The 22,538-nt window shown below is 44.6% G+C and overlaps 1 protein-coding gene across 3 annotated transcripts in view; it reads left to right on the top strand.

Moving 5' to 3' along the window:
* The window catches only part of rhbdl3 (rhomboid, veinlet-like 3 (Drosophila)), a 164,591-nt gene that overhangs the window by 96,693 nt on the left and 45,360 nt on the right, over positions 1-22,538 (top strand). For all 3 annotated transcript variants that reach the window (XM_089134099.1, XM_089134098.1, XM_089134097.1), the window contains 2 exons: positions 2,267-2,415; positions 17,655-17,767. In XM_089134099.1, coding sequence (XP_088990225.1) covers positions 2,267-2,415; positions 17,655-17,767 — 262 coding nt within the window. The remainder of the gene's footprint in view (positions 1-2,266; positions 2,416-17,654; positions 17,768-22,538) is intronic.

Here is a 22,538-nt window from a genome sequence, read left to right as displayed (position 1 = left end):
GAGCACCTCATTTAATTGATATTTGCATTGCCTGGTCAGCAGGAAACAATTATTGAAGTTGTTGAAAATTGAAGTTGTTGGTTCTGTGAATGTCAAATGTTGAAGTTGCCATCATTTTCTTCTCAAATGGATGAAGAAGATATGATGAACTTGCATGGGAAGTTCGACTCTGTTCTCATGGCTGGAGTGCAGATTGTGGCCTGCTGACCCTGGGACGGAGAGGACACGCAAAATGGTAGGAGTTGCGATGGACTTGAATGAAGACATCGTGCCATACTCCTGAGGTTGTCCTTGATTCTGTTGTGGTTGAGAGAGTCCTCTCTCTCCTGAATGAGCACATGGCTGGTTGTGAGTCAGTCTGCTGCCCTGGGGACTGGGGCCTTCTGCGGCCCCACAGGACAGCGACTCGAATGTAGGAGAGAAGGCCAAGAGAAGGAAAGGCTTGTGGACAGGCCAGGACAGGACAGTACCTTAAAACAAAGTACTACTACTCAGTAGTATTGCAGGCCTTTTACCCTCCTACATTCTTGTCGGTGGACCAAGAGAAGATAAACTTTCTTTGCCCAATGAGGGCACAGAGAAGTCCAAATTAAACATGATTGAATGACTCGTAAATGTAAGTACACATTGATGGCCTAAGACACGAAACGAGCGGTTTGTGTAAGAAAACGAACAGTATGTATATAATTTTTACCTTGTGTAATCACAGCCATGTCAAACTGATCTGATGGCATAGGCGCTTCGGTCTGCGCATGCGCCGGAAGTGATCGATTGCGCGCCTACGTCACTCTTTGTTTATATAGAGATTTCGGAAGTTTTACCTTTCACTAAACATATTTAGATATACAGGAAATCGCAATGGAAGATCACTTGGACGTGACTGTGATTACATGGGGTAAAAATGATATACATACTGTTCGTTTTCTCACACAAACCACTCGTTTCGTGTCTTAGGCCATCAATGTGTACTTACATTTACGAGTCATTAAATCATGTTTAATTTTGACTTCTCTGTGCATGCTCTCTGACGTGGACCCCCATACCTGCATTATATGACTGGCAGACAACAACGGTTTGACTGAAAAATGTCAATATTGAAAATACTGTGGAAACAAAGACACCTACATCTTGGATGCCTTTGAGGTAAGCTAAAACATATCAAAAATTAATTTCACAGTGAACTATCCCTTTAAGCGTAGCTGCACTGTTTCTTGCGTACCACTACTTCTGTAGCCAGTACTCTATACCACTAACAGAAAAAGTGTGATGGGCGTTTAACCTCTTATTTACACTGCACATCTGTGGCGCGTTATGGCTGCAAAACGGCTACCAGAGCTGATCGCGGCCACTGCAAGCATGATCAGTGCTTATTTTTTTCGGCTTGCATGTTTATCAGTGAGTGCTTTCACACCGCGCAGAGGAGCGGCGTGTGAGCAGTAGTGAAGCGGGGGTTCGGGCCGAGCATATTTTTGTTGTGCTACGCTCGTTTAAAGTGAAAGCACATTTTTAATTGAGAAAATAAATATGATTTCAAAAAAAGTGCCCAAAATGCTCAGAATTTGCATGTCTATTTTTTTTAACAAGAACTGGAGTAGGCTACGTCAGAAAAGAAAATGAAGACTCAAAAATATTTGTACAAGATTTAGCCATTTAAACTTGTCTTAATTATTCAGTTTGGGTAAAACTATATGCTTTATAAATAATAAGTCAGAATGTAAGCTTTCTTTTAGTTTATGTAATAGCCTACACAGACAGGTACATGCCCAAATCAAACCGAGTGTACTTTTTTTGAAATGTTTGCTGTCTTGTAAACATATTGAAGTATGAAAAGACTGAAAAAACAATATCAGAGCTGTTTTCTTGGTTGTTTTTTGTTGTTTACCATTGCAATTGTTGTATACCTCCAATCTTAACAAACTTCAAGAATCAAGTTTATTAATGACCAACTTCTAAACACAGAATGTTTCTTTGTGAAGAAATGCACACACACACACACACACACACACACACACACACACACACACACACACACACACACACACACACACACACACACACACACACACACTACTTGTTTGAATACATTTATGTTGTTAATAAATAACAATACATTGTTGTTGTAAATGCAATATTTCCAAGGTTTTTTTTCACTGTAGAAATTTCAAATGTCATAATTTGCCAATGCAAGAGAGCACCGACACCTTTTTTTCCCCCACTTCAAGCACTGCAACACATCAGTAACAGCCTCTTACCACATCTTTCTCAGGTTGTTGTCTTTATGTATTACGGACTGCAGCTGAACCGCTGGGTTCTGCAGGTGTCATCGCCATACTTCCTGAAGGGCCCATTGCCATACCACCCGCAGCTCAGAGCTCAGGCCTGGCGCTATCTTAGCTACATCTTCATGCATGCTGGGTGAGTTAGACATACTTGTTTATATTAATGAACATGTGATTCAACATATTGATATGACTTAAAATTATTTTATTATCTTAAATGAAGATTATCTTAAAATGATTTTAAAGAGAAAAAGTCAGTTACAATTATCCTGATATGAGAGACATCAAACTGCCACTGGGATGTTGTCATTAAACTATGATAAACACACAGTTTAGTAGTCATTATAAAGAAATATTAGATGGGTCAATGCCACGACTGAGGAATCTGAATACAGACAGCTGTTACATAAGCAGGAATAAAACCTTTCACATTCCTTAATGGTGTGGAACAAATAAATGTTTTTCTCTCTCTCTCTCTCTCTTGTAATTTAAAGAGTTATTTGTATATCAAATCATCCAAGAGTATTGCAGCCTCACAATGTGTCTGACTGCTGCTAATTTTTGCCATTTTTTGATACTGCTTTTATTAGCTTTTTCTTTTCTGCCAAACCCTCAGGTGCTCTTCGGTCATTTCTGACTGAAAAAATTTCTGTTTTGAAATTTTAAAAATCACAGCTTCATCAGAATGTTACGAAACTTGGTGACTTTTATGGCATTGGGTATGTGAACACAAACAAAAATTGAGGTCATGATCCGAGCAGGCTAAGTGGTCGTAAAAAAAAATAGTCACACTTGTGCTCTTTGGTCAAAAATGACCGACCATAGGAAATGAATGGGAAATTGACAAAAACACAAAAACTTTGAGAATTTTTGTGTGTACAATCTACAAATTGGCCACGATGCAGAAAAAAAGTGCTCAGCATTGAAGGGGTGACACTCTAAAACATCAAGAGTGCAAAACAGACATACCCACCCCTACACTGTCAGGGTTGTGGTGCAGGCAGAGGAACGAGGAGTCCGGAGTAACGGTGAAGATAATATTTTATATTCAAAACAGGCAGGAAGACAGGAACTCAGGCTAACATTAGACAATGACCGACAAAGACAGAATGAAACTGAGGGACTTAAATACACAGAGGAATCAAACATAACGAGGTGGCAAACAGGTGTAACAGATGAACAGGACGCTGAACGGGAGGCTGATGAGGGAGTGAGTTCACGTGTGCAGACGAGAGGATCATGGGAAGTGTAGTGCTGGAGACGCAGACAGAACGGTGCAGACGAGACTGTGACAGAACTCCCCCCTCCCGGAAGGTGTGGCCTCATGCCGCAGAACAGAGGAAGGAGGGGGGACGATCTGAGGGCTGAGCGGGGCGAGGCCAGGGCGGAGCAGGTTGAGGGCGTGGCCAGGGCGAAGCAGGCACAGGGCGTGGCCAGGGCGGAGCAGGCACAGGGCGAGACCAGGGCGGAGCAGGCTGAGGGCGAGACCAGGGCGGAGCAGGCTGAGGGCGTGGTGGAGCAGGCTGAAGGCATGGCGGAGCAGGCTGAAGGCGTGGCCATGGCTGAGCGGACCCTTCGGGCGGCCACGGCGGTGAAGACCCTTCAGGCGGCCATGGCGGTGAAGACCCTTCGGGCGGCCACGGCGGTGAAGACCCTTCGGGCGGCCACGGCGGTGAAGACCCTTCGGGCGGCCACGGCGGTGAAGACCCTTCAGGCGGCCACGGCGGTGAAGACCCTTCAGGCGGCCACGGCGGTGAAGACCCTTCACGGCGGTGAAGACCCTTCAGGCGGCCACGGCGGTGAAGACCCTTCAGGCGGCCACGGCGGTGAAGACCCTTCAGGCGGCCACGGCTGTGAAGACCCTTCAAGTGGCCACGGCGGAGATGACGGAGGGAGGAGCCATGGAGGAGGCAGGACTGACGACTCCAGGGAGCTGACTGATGGTGGCGGAGCAGGTGATCGAGGAGACCAGGGTGAGGCCATCGAGCCAGCGAGACCGGGCGATGTAGAAAGGCTGGGGGGACATGGCGACACCAACGGCTCCGCCGACTGAGGCCGAGACGAGGATCCTGAAGACCGCGGTGCAGCCAGAGCGACTGAGGACCAAGGTGGAACCGGAGGGAGAGAAGAGCCCAACTGAACCCGAAGGATGCAGCGACGAGGTGAAGCCAGAGGAGGGTAGTCCCAGGGTGAGGGCGGGTCGATGAAGGACCAAGGGGGAACCGGGGGGACGAGGAAGCCTGGAGGAGCTGGTGGGCTGAAGGGCCACGGCGGAGGTGAGGGAGGTAAGAGCCATGGTGGAGGTAATGGACCAGAGGGCTGCGGCAGAGTCCAGGTCAAGGAGGTTCGGGGAGGAGACCGGGGATCCCCCGACCCTGATGGAGTAGGTGGCCGGCAGACCCACGACGATTCTACCTCCTCGAAGCACTCCGGGGAAGCAGTGGGGCTGCCAACCAGTGGTGGGGAGAGGGTGAAAACGTGATGGATGGGAGGAGGTGGGAGAGGGAGGCTGGGTGGGATCACGGTCTCGGGCTCTGGCTGGACGGTCACGGGCTCTGGTGGGACGGTCTCGGGCTCTGGCTGGACGGTCTCGGGCTCTGGCTCTGGCTGGACGGTCTCGGGCTCTGGCTCTGGCTGGACTGTCTCGGGCTCTGGCTGGACGGTCTCGGGCTCTGGCTGGACGGTCACTGGCGTTGGCTGGATGGGGCTGGACGGAACCAGCGGTGAGGGGAGCTCAGGCTCGGGAGGGCTGGACGGAACCAGCGGGGAAGAGAGTTCATGTTCGGGAGCGCTGGACGGAACCAGCGGAGAGGGGGGCTCGAGCGGTGGAGTGGGGCTGGTGCCGTCATCGATGGTGAAGGGAGATCCGCAGGACACCAGCACCCACTCCACATATGCTGCGAAACTCCCCGGGGGACCGTTCCCGGACAACTGCTCTCTGGTGGCGGTGTTGAGGCCAGCATATAGAAAGCTGCAGAGGCTGTCGTCCGGGAAGGTTGTGGCTGGAACGAGGGAGAGGAAATCCCTCAAATGATCCTCCAGGGACCGGTCCTCCTGCTCAAGGCAGAGTAGTTGAACCGCCACGAAGGAATCCATGTTTAGGGGGTCGGTCAATCTGTCAGGGTTGTGGTGCAGGCAGAGGAACGAGGAGTCCGGAGTAACGGTGAAGATAATATTTAATATTCAAAACAGGCAGGAAGACAGGAACTCAGGTGCAACACAGGCTAACATTAGACATTGACCGACAAAGACAGAATGAAACTGAGGGACTCAAATACACAGAGGAATCAAACATAACGAGGTGGCAAACAGGTGTAACAGATGAACAGGACGCTGAACGGGAGGCTGATGAGGGAGTGAGTTCAGGTGTGCAGACGAGAGGATCATGGGAAGTGTAGTGCTGGAGACGCAGACAGAACGGTGCAGACGAGACTGTGACATACACACACACTTTTACACAAAAACACCAATAAATTGTGATTAAAGAAATCTGTTTTGAATATTTAAAAATCACAGCTTCTTCAGAAAATTACGAAACTTGGTGACTTTTATGGCATTGGGTATGTGAACACACACAAAAAATTGAGGTCATGATTCCAGCAATTTAAGTGGTCGTAAAAAAATGAGTCACACTTTTGTTCTTCTGTCAAAAATGACGACCCATAGGAAATGAATGGGAAATTGACAAAAAAAAAAAATTCTCTGAATTTTTGTATGTACAATCTACAAATCGGCCACAATTCTAAAAAAAAAAAAAAAAAAAGTACACCGCAGGAAAGGGGTAACACTCTACAACATCTAGAGTGCAAAACAGACACACCCACCAACACACACACATACACACTTTTATACACATACACACCAATAAATTTTGATTACAAAAAGTATGTTTTGAATTTTTAAAAAACACAGCTTCATCGCGATGTTACGAAACTTGGTGACCTTTATGGCATTATGTATGTGAACACATAAAAAAATTGAGGTCATGATCTGAGCATGCTAAGTGGTCTTAAAAAAATAGTCACACTTGTGGTCTTTGGTCAAATATGACCCCATAGGAAATGAATGGGAAATTGTAAAAAAATTTAAAAAAAATTGTGAATATTTGTTTTTTGTCATTTTTTTAATAAGAATTAGTTTTTGAGATTGTTTCAACTATATATACAAATCCACAAATCCAAAAAAAAAAAAAAAAAAAATGTGTTCATAAACAGCTGAGGAATTCACATGGCTCTCCATAGAGAGCTGTACATGCCATCTAGTGGTTACACCATGATTCTATGCTTTTTCTCTATACTGTAACCAAATGGTGCTAATTTTCTTCAAAAAATATTTTTTTTCTGAAGGCCTAGACTCTATATTAAACTAAAATACTGCATTAATATTTTTTTGAAAAAAATAATATATATATAGAAAAATATATATTTTTCCATGGCAAAAATAAACCATAAATATTTCATAAATATTAATCAATTCAATTAAATTGTCTCAAAATACTAAATTAAAAATAATAAATATTATAGAACAAAAATAAATTGCATTGGTTTTACTGGGATGGAAAAAGTTTCATTTTTAGGTGTCCGGTCACTTTTGACCAGGAAGATAACAAGTGTGACTCCAAAACGAAGAGCACCTGAGGGTTAAAATGCTTACACCCTCAATGCAACATTTTCAGGCACACAAAACTTACTAAAGCAAATTTAAAAAAGTTAAAAAAAAAAAAATTCTGGTGGGAAGGACTGAATGTCTCTGTCCCAAGTTGATGGAGGACTTGAGACCCTGGCTGTGATGTGTCTGATGTGCTGTGATCTGTGGGGTTTAATGTATTATATTACACTCATCTACTGAGTAATCTCCCCATTAACCCAAGCTGATCTGACCTGTCTGCTGCACCAACAGAATCCCAATAAGACAACACTCTCTCTCACAGAAACAGGCATTTTCAAAAGTCACTCTCTCACCTGGTGTCACCACCAGGCAGACTTATTCTGTCTGTCACAGAATTGAACACCACATGATATCATTCAGGACAGCAGAAAGGCCTTTATACTTATACAATATCACACAAGCAAGTGTGTTGTTAATGTCACAGTCATCGTCTGCACCATCCTGTCTTAGTCTTCACTACACTTCCCAGTATCCCTCATTAGAAGAATACAGAAAAACAGAAAAATACAAAACAGCCCATCGAAAAATACAAAACAGCAAAACACAGTCATCGACAAAGTGGTGTATGTAGGCACACAAGAACCTTTGTGTGACGCAATTCGGTAGTATCAGTATAGTTCTAAGGAATATAATAGTGACTTTAACAAACACAACATTAATATATTATTATTAGTATTAGTGGTGGTAGTATCAATGATAGTATTCATAATGATAATATTCATGACAACAATAGTAACACTGGCTCTAGCAATCTACAACAATAGTGACAATAGTACTATGACAATATCAATACATTTAGCTCAGTTCACTGTAAATTTGCTCTAAACTCTAGGTCAGGGGGCTGATCCAAAACTGCCAGTGAGTACAACCAACAGACCCCCCTTTTTTTTTTCTTCCATGGTTTGGACCAAGGTGTACACTGGTTAGCTCCCCAGCCAGAGACACCACATCCAACCCAGGTATCAATTCAATAAAATTATTTTACCCGAGGGAGGGGTTTGGCCAGAGGCAGTGAAGGGGAAGGGCCATTCAGTCCGACCACTAAGTCTTTAATGGTTATGCCAACAGGGCGTGCCAGTTGCACCCACCAACAGCACCTAGAGCAGACGCCTGACCCAGACTATTTATATTTTAAACAAAATGTGGTAACATTTTATTTTAAGGTGCTTGTAATAAGCAGTAATTAACAGTTAATAAGACACTTATAAGACCTTATAAGATGCATATAAGATGCATATAAGCATTAACTACTTCATATAAGGGTTAATTAAAGCACAAGACGAACGCAACTGAGCGGCCCCGGAGTGGCCATGACCCAGCTGGACCCCAGGGGATGGAGTCTACACTCACCCTGGCTGTAACTGTCATGAGGCTCGTTGGCGGCACGATTGAGTAGAGCGGGAAAGGTGAAACAAAGCGTCCTCAGAAGTTATATGAAGCAGTTAATGCTTATATGCTTCTTATATGCATCTTCTAAGGTCTTATAAGTGTCTTATTAATTGTTAATTACTGCTTATTATAAAACGGTTAGTTCCAATCCTTGATTCTGATTGGTCAATAGCTGTGCTTTATTCAGGATAAAACACGGCTATGACCGCTTCACCCAACGGTTCTATTTATCACTGCGCCCTTAGCAACACCCTTAGCAACCACACATATCAACATAGGCTAAACATTGAAAAAAACGTCCTCGGGTTAGGACTGTAACCCTTGTTCCCTGAGAAGGGAACGAGAACTGCGTCAAATGACACTTTGGGGGAACGCCCCTCAGCGTAGCGCCTCTGAAGTATGAATGAAACTATGCCAAACGCTGATTGGTGTTGCGTCATGACGTAATGTGTGACGGCACATAGGCGGAAGCTATATAAGGACCCGGCACACATGAGATGTCAGCTTCTGTGATGAAGCAAGCGCTCCCAGGCAGGGGAAGGCGTGGCCACGAGACGCAGTTCTCGTTCCCTTCTCAGGGAACAAGGGTTACAGTCGTAACCCGAGGACGTTCCCTATCGAGGGAACTCAAACTGCGTCAAATGACACTTTGGGGGAACGAGTACCCACTACGCCACAACGCGCCCTGCCTGCCCTGGTGTGAAGCTGCTCACAGGCACACTCAGGACGTGAGCACAAGAGAGCCGGGTGTCGACGGAATGTCCAAACTGTAAACCTAATAAAGGTATATGGGGTGGCCCATCCAGCTGCATTGCAGACCTCCTGGATGGGAGCCCCCGTAAGAAGGGCTCTAGAGGACGCCAAGCCTCTGGTGGAATGAGCCCTCACAGCCACAGGTGAAGGCATACCGTGCACCTGGTAGGCCGTAGAAATAGCATGGACAATCCAAGTTGCTGATGGTCTGTTTAGAAGCGGGAAGCCCCTTCTTGGGGGACCCAAAACACACCAGCAACTGGTCCGCCTTCCGCCATGAAGAGAGCCTCTGAATGTAGATCCTCAGTGCTCTGACAGGGCAGAGCAAGTGAAGTCTCTCTTTATCCGCCGTCACATGGGATGGAGGATGAATCACCTGTAGAACACCATAGGCCGTGCCACACTGGATGGCACCTTAGGCAGATAGCCGGGCCTAGGGTGAAGGATGGCTTTAATGTTGCCTGGAGCAAACTCCAGGCACTCGTTAGATATGGAGAGAGCCTGAAGATCTCCCAACCCTCCTCAGAGAAGTGATGGCCAACAGAAAAGCGACCTTCAGCGTCAGGTTCTTGGCCTCAGCCGACTCCAGTGGCTCGAAGGGGGCCTCAGCCAAACCTTCGAGAACTACTGCCAGGACGCATCTGGGAACCCTGGTACGAGCCGCAGGTCTCATCCTCCAGCCCCCACGGAGGAAACGTACGATCAATTGATGTCTTCCCAGAGGTCCATCACTCAGAGGAGTGTGGAAAGCCACAATGGCAGCCACGTACACCTTGAGTGTGGACGGGGTAAGACCAGTGGAGAAGTGATCTTGGAGGAACTCCAGCACTGAAGCCACTGGGCAGTTAACTGGGTCAACCTCACACTCCCTACACCAGATGGTGAAAACATTCCACTACAATCCGTACAGCTTCCTCGTGGAGGGAGCTCTAGAGCTGAATATGGTCTCCATTACTCCAGCTGATAGGCCGGCCTCTAGGTATTGTGCCCCCTCAGGGGCCAGACCCACAGTTTCCATAACTCTGGCCGAGGGTGAAATATTGAGCCCTCCGCCTGTGTCAGCAGGCCCCTCCTGAGGGGAATCTCCCACGGAGGGCCGTCTAGAGCAATATAATGTCTGAGAACCATACTCGGGCCGGCCACAACAGGCTACCAACAATAGACTGATTCCGTCGCGACGGACCCTCTCTAGAACTCCAGGGAGCAGAGCGATCGGGGGAAATGCATACAGACGTAGCCTCGACCACGTCTGTACCATAGCATCCAGCCCCAGGGGGGCTGGAGGAGTGAGGTGAAAACCACTGTGGAGAGTGGGTCATCTCTCGAGACGCAAACAGGTCCACTACCACTGGGCCAAACCTCTGAGATATTGACTCCACCACCTCGGGGTGGAGTCACCACTCCCCGGGCCTCAGCCCCTGTCTCGACAGGACGTCTGCTCCCTGATTTTGACTCCCCGGGATGAATGTCGCTCTTAGAGACAAAAATTTCTCCTGGGACCACAGGAGGATCTGATGCGCCAATCTGCATAGAGGACCCCCCTGATGGTTTATATAGGCCACTACTGACATATTGTCTGACCTCACGAGGACATGGTGACCTCTGAGGTCCGGCAGGAAGCTCCTCAGAGCCCGGGAAACCGCCAACATTTCCAGGCAGTTATGTGCCAGGAGGAATGATGGTCCTGCCATAGGCCTGTCGTAAAGCGGCCGTCCATGACCGCGCCCCAGCCCGTGAGGGAAGCATCTGTCGAGACGGTTTTCCGGCGACATGACGCTCCCAACACTGGACCTTGGGACAGAAACCAAGCTTTCTTCCACATAGATAGGGAACGAAGGCATCTGCGCGTAACCCTGATCGTGCGGAACGGATTTTCCCTCAGGGAAAATCCCTTGGTTTTAAACCACCACTGAAGGGCCCTCATGAGCAGCAGGCCAAATGGAATGATGTTGGACGCTGCTGCCCTAAGCCCCAACACTCTATGGAAATGTTTGACAGTGATGGCTTGGCCCAGCTTTATCCCAGCCACTGTGGCCAGGATGGATCCGACTCATGCGGGAGACAGCCGTGCCCGTATCGTGACCGAATCCCACACCACTCCCAGGAACGTCGTTCTCTGGGCTGATGTCAACACGCTCTTCTTCGTGTTGAGTCTCCACCCCAACTTTTGGATGTGGGCGAGGACAACATCTCGATGCTGAACCGCCTGCTCTTGTGACTAAGCCAGAATGAGCCAGTCGTCTATAAAATTGAGCACCCTGATACCCTCGAGTCTCAGGGGTGCTAGAGCTGTATCCACACATTTGGTAAATGTGCGGGGTGAGAGTGCTGGGCCGAACGGAAGAACCCGATATTGGTACGCTTCGCCCCCGAAAGCGAACCTCAGGAACTTCCTGTGAGATGGAAGGATGAATATATGACAGTAAGCGTCCCTCAGATCTATCGTGACAAACCAATCCTCGGATTGAATTTGTTTCACAATTGTTGGTGAGCATCTTGAATCTGAATCTCCTCAGAGACCAGTTCAAGTGCATGAGATCTATTATCAGACGCAACCGCCCCATCCTTCTTGGGAACTATGAAGTAGCGACTGTAGAGCCCGGACTCCCTGTCTAGTGGAGGAATATGTTCCATGGCCTCTTTTTCTAGAAGGGAGTTTACTTCCTGTTCCAATACCCCACCCTGCACTGGGTCGACTACAGTCCAGATCACCCCATTGTATCTGGATGGGTGGAAACCGATCTGCAGCCTGTACCCATTCTGAATGGTGCGCAGGGCCCTATTTTACCAAGGGAACCAGGCTCTCGAGCCTGGCCTCGGGTATTAATCGGAATTCGTTCTCGATCCCCTGAAGCGGATTTCCGGCAGGGCTGGACCGAAAACGATTCTCGATGGGCGGACGCGATTGCTGTCTGGCCGCAAGCCTGTGGGGAGGACAGTGCAGCCTGCGTTTGCTGGAAACCGATGCGCCCCGAAGCGTGTTTAACGGCGGGAGAGCAACAACGATTTCCTGCGGGCTCCGCGAAAGGGACGACTTTTCTCGATGGGCGGACGCGATTGCTGCCTGGCCGCAAGCCTGTGGGGCGGACAGTGCAGCCTGCGTTCGCTGGAAACCGATGCGTCCCGAAACGTGTTTAACGGCGGGAGAGCAACATCGATTTCCTGCGGGCTCCGCGAAAGGGACGACTTTGGTCGCTCCACCGCGGGTGGGGCTGCCCGCAGAGAACCTAGGCTGGCTAGGACCTCTTTGTGGAAGCCTTTATAGCCTGCAGGATGACCCTCAGGTTGCCCTGTTTAGGCTTCGCCTGAGAGTGCCGTCTATGCCCCCAAGCTCCTAGAGGAGGGGCTCTAGAAGCGGTACTCTTTCACCAAACAATACTGTTTTAATATTATTACAGTCTCGTAATCTACACGCTGCCTCGGCAAACGTGAGATTTGAGCCGTAACAATATATTTGGCTTTCATCCCTCGAGAAGAAAGTCAACAGATGTGAGGCTGAAATATCCGACAGCGCATGTACTAATTTGTAGGCCTATGCGTCGAGATATTTCTCAATGAACACTGCCAGCACCCTCAGGAGCTGACTTTGAATGCCTCACACACAACAGTATTATTTATTTTTACTATTTAAAATTGTTATTTACAGATTATGTGTCCTTATTATTGTAGACTCATAATATATGCGCTGCCTCGGCAACGGCGAGATTCGAGTCATTAACAATATATTTGGCTTTCATCTCTCGAGAAAAAAGTCAATTATTGCTGAGTAGACTCGTAATCTACACGCTGCCTCGGCAAACGCGAGATCCGAGCAACCAGATTCCATATTGCAATAATTCAGGACAATTCTTATGGGACAAACAACACCAAATAAGACAGACAGTTTGACACAGAGCGCTTTGCTGAAGAACAAAAAGCTGACATCTCATGTGTGCCAGGTCCTTATATAGCTTCCGCCTATGTGCCGTCACACATTACGTCATGACGCAACACCAATCAGCGATTGGCATAGTTTCATTCATACTTTAGATGCGCTACACTGCGGGGCGTTCCCCCAAAGTGTCATTTGACGCAGTTTGAGTTCCCTCGATAGGGAACTTAAGAATTAAAAAGGCTAAAATGTTTAAAGTAAATTTCGATTTACTAGGTGGCATGACGATGGATAAGTGGTTTGAGGAACAATTTGGAGAGACTAAATTCTACAAATACGAAACGTCATGCTGAAGTGCTGAAATGTAACATTGACACATTCGAGAAGACTCGTAAGTACGTAATGAAAAAAATACCGTGCAGTAAACCCAATGGGCAGTGAAATGCTTCGGTGACTGGTGTAGTGAAAAGGGTTGCAGCATAGATTTTAAACAAATCACTAAGACGGAACTCAACGCACTTTAATATCCGTGACTTCTATACGGAACTGTCAGAAGCTCCACAGTAGCGTTACGTGCGGGTCTGAACAGATTCCTGAATGATCCACCTTTGAGTTTGTCCTGGTGTCTGATAAAAGACAGTGAATTCACCTCATCCAATAACGTTTTCGTTGGAGTCGTAAAGACAATGAGAAGAGAGGGTCGTGATAAAACGGAGCATCACACACCGATTTCTACTAAAGATTTCAGCACCATAAAACTGTCCGATGTGCTTAATCCCAAACCTGTCACCACACAGTCACCGAAGCATTTCACTGCCCATTGGGTTTGCTGCACAGCATTTTTTTCATTACGAGTCTTCTCGAATGTATCAAATTTACATTTCAGCACTTCAGCATGACAGTTCGTATTTGTAGAAGTCTCTCCAAATTGTTCCTCAAACCACTTATCCATCGTCATGCCACCTAGTATAAATCGAAATTTACTTTGATTTATTTACGCAATTTACCTAGTATAAAACGAAACATTTTAGCCTTTTTAAATTATGTCTGTGACATTCTTGCTGCAACAGAAAACACCGCTGACAGCGCTGAGCCCCAACTAAAATATCACCACAGTGGAGCCGATTGAAATGAGACAAATGTAAATGCATGCACAATAAATATTCAAATAAATAGATGTTCAAATAAATTTAAAAAAACAACAATAAATAAAGTATCTCTTGTTAGGCAGCATTTTAGCAACTAAATTAATAACTAGATTAAAGACCTAACTGTTATCTATCAAAATATGTGCCCTTGTTTTTTTATTTTTATTTTATTTGTTATTTTGCTGAGAGATAAGCTATGCCTATTTGTGTGAGGAAATTTCACAAATTTTGTGTTGTAAAAAAATAAAAAGAATGAGACAAAGTTTGAGAATGGTTTGTTTTTATTTGAGCTTTCCTGCATATTACACATTGGAACGTTGTTGTTCACAGTCAGGGACTATATTTTTCTAGTGGAAGGAATGTTATTATTGATTTAACTACATGAAAGTTGCACTAATACATTGTTTTTTTTTACTTTAATATTGTGTGGCAACCGTTTTATAAAAGCAATAAGGTACTCAAGGCAAGTGCTGTATCGTGAATAAGTAACGGCTGAAGGGCGTTGTTAGGCATGACGCGAAGCGGAGTTACTTATTCACGATACAGCACAGTCTCTCGTACCTTATTGCTTACTTACAAGCACCTTAAAATAAAGTGTTACCCTACTGCCACCCTCTTTGATAAAAAATTATAGCAATAGTGATAAAATGCAGAATATAAATGAAATAAGAGTACAGCTTATATATACCTACATATAAGCGACATCTATTATACTCCTCTACTGTAATACTCAGATATTATTCATTATTTGTTTGTAAACATGTGTTTGGGAGAGTGCGTTGGTCCAGTTCCAGGTTACTGATTTATATGACGATGAGATAGGAATGGTTTCCAGATATCAAGAAATTTAGACTTAATATTCTTGTTAGTATATTTTATTTTTTCTAATATTATGTATTCTATTAAAAAGGTTAGTCCAGTGATTGATGTGTATACGGTTTTTGGACTTCCAGTTTTGCAAAATTACTTTCTTGGTGATAGTTAGAGAAATTATGAGTGGGTTTTTGTAATTGATTGTGAGATTATCAACTTCCATGCAGTTGTTCAGTAAACAGAGTGATGGAGATGGAGGGATTTCACAACCCATGATAATGGAGAGTTTTGTGGTCACTGATATCCAGAATGAGTGCACTGATTGACAGGTCCATAGGTCATGAAAATAATCATCTGTGCTCCCCAGTGTGCACTGTAAACAAATGTCTGTGTCTCAAGCCGATTATAAACATCTTTTCAGTGATGTGAATCCTGTGAATAATGTTGAATTGTATGAGCTGGAGGTTAGCATTATTAGTCATTGAAAATTGTTGTTATTACAGATTCCCTTCCAGAGGTCGGTGTTGGGGGAGAAGGCTAAATCGTTTTCCCATTTGTTCATGGTATTATAATTGTTGTATCATTATTCAATAAAAGTTTATGCAGTTTTGATATTAGTTTGCTGGTGTTAGTGATTTTCATTATATCTTCCATTAACTGAGAGGGATGGAGTGGGTTATTAATTATGTTAATTAAGGCAGATTGGGTGCAGCTGGACGGACTCCAGGATTGTCCAGGGGGCCATGGTGGAGCATGCTGGTCAGGGGGCCATGGCGGAGTAGGAAACCACTCCTCGGGTGGTCCCGATGGAGACGACCCCTCGGGCGGCCATGCTGGAGACGACCCCTTGGGTGGCCATGGTGGAGATGACCCCTCGGTTGGCCATGGTGGAGATCACCCATCGGGTGGCCATGGTGGAGACGACCCTTTGGGTGGCCACGATGGCGAGGACCGTTCGGGTGGAGACGGCGGCGAGGACCCCTCGGGTGGCCATGGTGGCGAGGACCCCTCGGGTGGCCACGGCGGCGAGGACCCCTCGGGTGGCAACGGCGGCGAGGACCCCTCGGGCGGCCATGGCAGCGAGGACCCCTCGAGTGGCCATGGCGGAGAGGGCTCTGATCTGGGTGGGACCAGCGGCGAAGAGGCCTCTGAGCTGGGTGGAACCATTGGTGAAGAGGGCTCTGTATCAAGTCAATGAGCCAGTGAGGCTCTAGCTCGGCAAGCAAGACCTGAAGCTTTGGCTCGGCAGGTGTGACATTAAGCTCCGGCTCGGCAGGCGCGAAGTGAAGCTGCGGCTTGGCAGGCGTGACCTGAAGCTCCGGCTCGGCAAGTGTGACGTGAAGCTCCGGCACGGCAGGCGTGACGTGAAGCTCCGGCTCGGCAGGCGTGACGTTAAGCTCTGGCTCGGCAGGCGTGACGATGAAGATGGCTGGTGTGTGTGTATAAACTGTATAAATTGTCTAAATGAGAACATAAACAATGTTGAAAATGGCCACATTTGAACTAGTCTTTAACCTTGTACGAAGGATCTATTGACGTCTTTTTCAGATGTCCAGAACACGTCAAAAAAAGACGTCATAAAAACTTTCATTCCGGCCCCTCAGTGGACGTCTTTTCAACGTCTGACTTGTGCGACAAAGACTTTGAAATGACGTCTTTTGGACATCACTTTGCTCAGTGGGCACCAACAGCAACATTACACACTATTTAAATTGAAAAAAGTGAAATTGCAAGCAACCCCCTTTAAATACACAGATAATGACAAGGACAAAAGGTGATGGTGATGATGACAGAGGATTCTGGGAAGTGTAGTGCAGAGACAGATGAGGAAGACAGGCGGTGGAAGTGATAATGATGATGGCAAAGGGCCCCCAGCACACACCAATCTTTGCATAGGGCCCAAGATTCAGTGCTACGTCCCTGATACATGCACTACCCACCAGATTCATCTCTAACACATTACTGACAAGTATTTGAAACTTTAACATGAGATCATAGCAACAGCATTTTCAATTATTACATTAATATTTTAATATTTATCGGTTGAATAAAAAAAACTCTTCTGCTAATCTTATATTTAATAATAATAATTTGTAGTCACTCATTGGCTTTAGATAAGCAGATCTTCTTGGATTTACCACTGACATCTGGAGGATGATAAGGGTAGGTGGGTGGCATAATAATTGTATTTAAAAAAAAATTATGTTCCTTTTTTTATGTTTATGAACTACGGTCAATTAAAGCATCGTAAAAATGGTTTACCCAAAATTAAAAATTTTCTTCAAAAAGCTTCAAAAAGTTTGTAAAGACTTCATAAAAGTAATCCAAATAAACAGAGCAATTTAATCCAAGTTTTCTGAAATTATACAAACACTTTATATGATGAAAAGGCTTTCTGATCAGCAAACAAATTGTGTACATCAAATACAGTAAACAGAAGCTCAACCGTGCATGCTTGACTCTTGAGAATTGCATTGCTGAGCTTTGTCCTTTCATTTATTAAGGTACGTCTTTCGTCTTATGTCACTCAGTTTATGTTGTGTGATCCTAAAATGTTAACATTTACAGGTAGTTGACAAGTAGTACAATATAAGACTAATCAACTTTACTTAGCAAAAGCTGTTTATATACCCTGCAATAAATCCAAATGTACCAAATTGTAAAAAGGGCTTTCATACCTTCCTCAAAAACATCTGTAATTATGCTAATGCTAATGGCTTATTTATGTTTCAGAATAGAACACCTGGGCCTAAACATGGCTATGCAACTTTTGGTTGGTGTGCCGTTAGAGATGGTCCATGGAGCTTTGAGAATTGGCCTGGTGTATATGTGTGGTGTACTGGCAGGTGAGTCAAATCCAGGGGGGAGGGCTGTTTGTAATGAGAAAATGTGCTTTTTAGAGCTGTTTTAAATTAGAACTGAGATTTTTAAAATGCAAACATCTGTCAACTTGATGTTGTGTCGATGTATGTACACATGGAATTTGCATGCACCACTCCCCCCGACATACAGTATAGTATAAAAGGAGATGGCGTGTATCCACTAATTCAGATTGGTTCTTCATAGCAGAGTGTTTCATTCCATTCACCTGTACAAGAGAACCTGGTACAAGACTGGTGTTTTACGATTAGAGTGTTTTCATTAGAGTGGTCTCTCCCCTCTCTAAACCACAAAGTTGTATTTGGTATCTGGCCTTGGAGGGCGACTCACAGCTTTGGCCCACCCTAGTGCCTTTTGTCCCAGAAGTGCATGAAGAGCTTACAAAGTTGTGGAAGGTAAATTTTACCGCCAGGGGCCCTCTTCACAAGCTCTTCCTCCCTCACTACCCCCGTTGGTGGGGTGGGCAGGGGGTACACAGTTCCAAAGGTGGAGCGGTCATTTGCGGTGTTTTTATGCATTTATGCTGCCACCTGTGCATTTGTGCTAACTCCTGTCCAGGGCCTGTAAGTTTACTTTGTCCCTGGCAGCAAGGGCTTACAGTGCCTCTAGACAGGCCATCAGGCCAAGGCACTAAGAGATCTGAACAAGGGTAGTCTTGAGCCGGAATTGATGCAGGAATTTTGGTGTCTGACTTACCTCTACCAGCAACGAAGGTCATAGCACGGGCTCTCGGCCATGCCGATGTTCACCATTCCCTGACTGAGGCATCACTCGGCAAATACGCACTGACACACATATTTGGTCTGCGACCAGGCCCAGGCCGAAGAACAGGTCCTTTTGGTTGTGCCATACTGGCCCACCTGGACTTGGTTCCCTGAGCTATTCTCCTCGCGATAGCCACTCCCTGGTAAATTCCCCTGAGGGGAATTTAATTTGGCACCCACGCCCAGACTTCCACATCTGGCCCCAGGACAGGAGCTCCCTCATTGGTGGTTATATGCCTTTAAGTTGCATCTGTTCGCAAACTGGTGTTCTTCCTAAGGGTAAAGACCAACAGAGATGCCCAGTTGGGTCTGTCCTTTCCTTCCTACAGGAGAGGTCGGAGGGGAGGCTGTCCTCCCCCACCAAGCGGCACATAACAATTCAGTGGATGGTAAGTTCTTTGGGAAGCATGGCCTAATTACCAGGTTCCTCAGAAGTGCCATGAGGTTATCCTCCTTGGTCAAGCCTTATTACCTCTAGGGACCTGTCTTGCTGGGCCTGTAGAATGCTTCTTTTGAGCCCTTGGAGTCAGGAGTTGATAGCCCTCTTTTTGAAGACACCTCCTACTGATTGCGCTCACTTCCATTAAGTTTTTCTATGTCAGTTAAACAGTTTAGTTTCACCATTTTGAATGCAATCACCCGTTTTTCGGATATTTAGAAGAATATCAAGTCAAGTCAAGTCACATTTATTTATATAGCGCTTTTCACAATACAGATTGTATCAAAGCAGCTTCACACTGATAACATGAAAGTAGCACAACACAGATCAACAACATTGCTAAACACTAAATAACCCCAACAGAGCAATATCAGTAACCAGACAGTTTCTGGTCTCATTGACTTCCATAGTAGGAAAAAAAATTACTATGAAAGTCAATGAGACCAGAAACTGTCTGGTTACTGATATTCTTCTAAATATCAGAAAATCGGCTGAATGGAAAACGGTAAAACTCAACTGTTTAACTCTGGGGGAATGGTAAAATGAGCCTATTTCCAAAAAAAGTGGAGTATCTCTTTAAAGCACCTTGTGCTCTCTGCTCTTTGGGTGAGTTTGGTGGAAAGGTTCAGTCTGGACAGATTGCCAGTGGTCTGAAACCTTCTCCATGATACATTATTTTAGATAAAGTGAATAGAGATTGAGAAAGGTTAGAAATGTCTTTAAATCTTTTCTATGCTCATGAGGTTCAACAAACTTGATTCAACTGGTCATGGATCACTTTTTTTAACAGTCAGACATACTGTTATGAGGCTGGAGACGAGATATGATCCATGTGCAGCTTTATTAGAGAGTAGTAGAACAGGCAAGGGTCATGGAGCGGCAAGACAGGGTACTCAGAGAGTGAGCACAGAGAGTCGTCAGGTAACAGGCAGAAAATCAGGGCAGGCAGCAAGAAACAATAATCCAAGGCAATCCAAGTCAGGCCAGGCAGATAACAATCGTACAGATGAGAAAACAGTCCAAGATCAAAACCAGAGAAACAAGATAACACGCTCAGAAATTACAGGCAGTGGCAATGTAATACTTCGCACTGAGTTCTTCTTCTTCTTCTTCTCTCGAAAAATGGCGGATTGCAACCAACTTTGAGGTGCATACCGCCACCTACTGTACTGGAGTGTGTAACATCATGCTATTTAATTGATCTCATATTCTACCCATCAACCCTGTGACTTTAAGAAATTTAAAAAGTGCCATTCTGGTGCTTATAATCCCTTTCCTCTCTCCTTCTGTTCCCAGTATCCCAATCAGATTCCATTCCCGTCCTGCTTCCTGAACCCCATCTTGTAACACCCGTCTTTCCAATTCATATAATATACAGTGTAATATGACATGTTCAGCATTTTCTTTAACCCCACATTTTTCACAGTTTTCACTATTCCTTTTCCCTATTAAATACAAAGTGCTATTCAATCCTGTATGGTCCACTCTTAGTCTTGATATTATAATTTCCTCCCGCCTAGTCTTTTCTTTATAATTTTTAATACTGACACATTTTTGTACTTTATAATATCCCCTTCCTTTCGTGTCTTCTTCCCACCATTTCTGCCATATTCTCATACCTTTCTCTCTTATCACTGCTTTTCCTTCTCCTTTTCCGAGTGGAATTGGGACTGTTATTTCCTTCTGTAATGCATCTTTTGCTAGTTTGTCTGCACTCTCATTTCCTTTCACTCCCTCGTGTGCTGGTACCCAACAAAACTGAACATCTATGCCACCCCGATGTAATCTTAGCAAACTGTGATTTAGTTCTAATAGTAAGTCTTCTCTGGCAGATTCCATTGATTGTATACTTTTAATGATAGATAATGAGTCTGTACATATTACCACTCTATCAGGTCTAACCTCTTCCACCCATTGTAATGCAATGATGACTGCCACAATTTCTGCTGTGTATACTGATAACTGGTCAGATAATCTTTTCGACATATTTATTTTGAATTCAGGAATATGTATTCCAACTCCCACACATTCCTGTTTACTCTTTGATCCATCTGTATAAATTCTGAGATAATTATTGTAACTGTTCCTTATATAAATACTTGTCTTGATTCCCACTTCCTCCATTCTCCATTCCTTTTTCTTTTCTAGGATACTAACATCTGTTTTTACCTCTGGGAAAAACCATGGTGGAATATTACTAACTGGGGTAGACGTTATGAAATCTAAGGCTTTTAATCCATATTCCTCCACTCTCTTTTCCCTGGTCCAGCCAAACCCACGCCCCTGATACTTGTAGTATTCCCAACAGTCCTGTATGATCTCCTTAGTAGGGTTCTCTTTCCCACTTCCTTTCAATCTAATCCAATAAGCTAGTGCAAGTTTTTCTCTCCTTAACTTCAGTGGTGTCTCTCCTGTTTCTATAAGTATTGCGTTAGTGGGTGTTGACTTAATAGCTCCAATGCATACACGTAATGCTCTATATTGTAATCTATCAATTTTTTTTAATGATGTTTTTGCTGCTGCCCCATAAATTATACAACCATAATCTATTGATGACCTCATGCAAGCTCTATAGATGTCAATTAGAGATATTTTATCTGCACCCCAATCATAACCAGCCACAGCTCTCAATAAGTTGATAACTTTTTTACATTTAGTTTCTAAGTGCTTTATGTGAGTTTTCCATGTATATTTACTATCAAACCATAAACCCAGGTACTTAAATTCATTTACTTTTACCATTGGTTGCTGGTATAATGATAATTTTTCAACCTGATACTTGCGTTTGTTTGTGAATATCATATAACATGATTTGCTTGTGGATATCTTAAACCCCCACTCATATGACCACTTTTCTACTTTCTCTACTGCTCTCCTTATGTTCTCTAACACGTATGTCACATTCCTTCCTCTCATCCATATGGCCCCATCATCCGCATATAGCGCTGATTTGATGCATTTATCTAAATTTGAAAACATGTCATTTATCATAATGTTAAACAATACTGGGCTGATTGCACTCCCCTGTGGAATACCATTGTTTACATTAAACTCCATGGATACCTCTGATCCAACTTTCACTCTTATTTTCCTATTTGTTAAAAAAATCCATTATCCAGTTATACATCCTTCCTCCAAAACCCATTCTACTTAATTTAATAAGCAGACCTTCTCTCCACATAGTATCATACGCCTTCTCTATGTCAAAGTATACTATTGTCATCAGCTCTTTCATTTTCAATGCCTTTTCCACTTCATTACTAACTCTAACTAGCATCTGTTGTAGAGTGTCCTTTTCTAAATCCACTTTGTATGTTAGTCAATAATCCTCTCTGTTCTAGTACATGCGATATCCTACGAACTATAACCCTCTCCATCCATTTGCATAAATGGGATGTCAACGCTATGGGTCTATAATTACCAGGATTAGTTGGATCTTTACCTGGTTTATTAAATGGTAGTATAATTGCAGTTTTCCAGCTACTTGGTATCATTCCATACCTCCATATTTTATTAAATAACCTTAATACTAAA

This window comes from Pimephales promelas, chromosome 8 (genome assembly GCF_988280905.1).
Source record: "Pimephales promelas chromosome 8, fPimPro1.hap1.1, whole genome shotgun sequence".
Lineage (NCBI taxonomy): Eukaryota > Metazoa > Chordata > Actinopteri > Cypriniformes > Leuciscidae > Pimephales > Pimephales promelas.
Note: the sequence above shows the minus strand (reverse complement) of the source record. Positions and strands in the feature narration are given on the sequence as shown.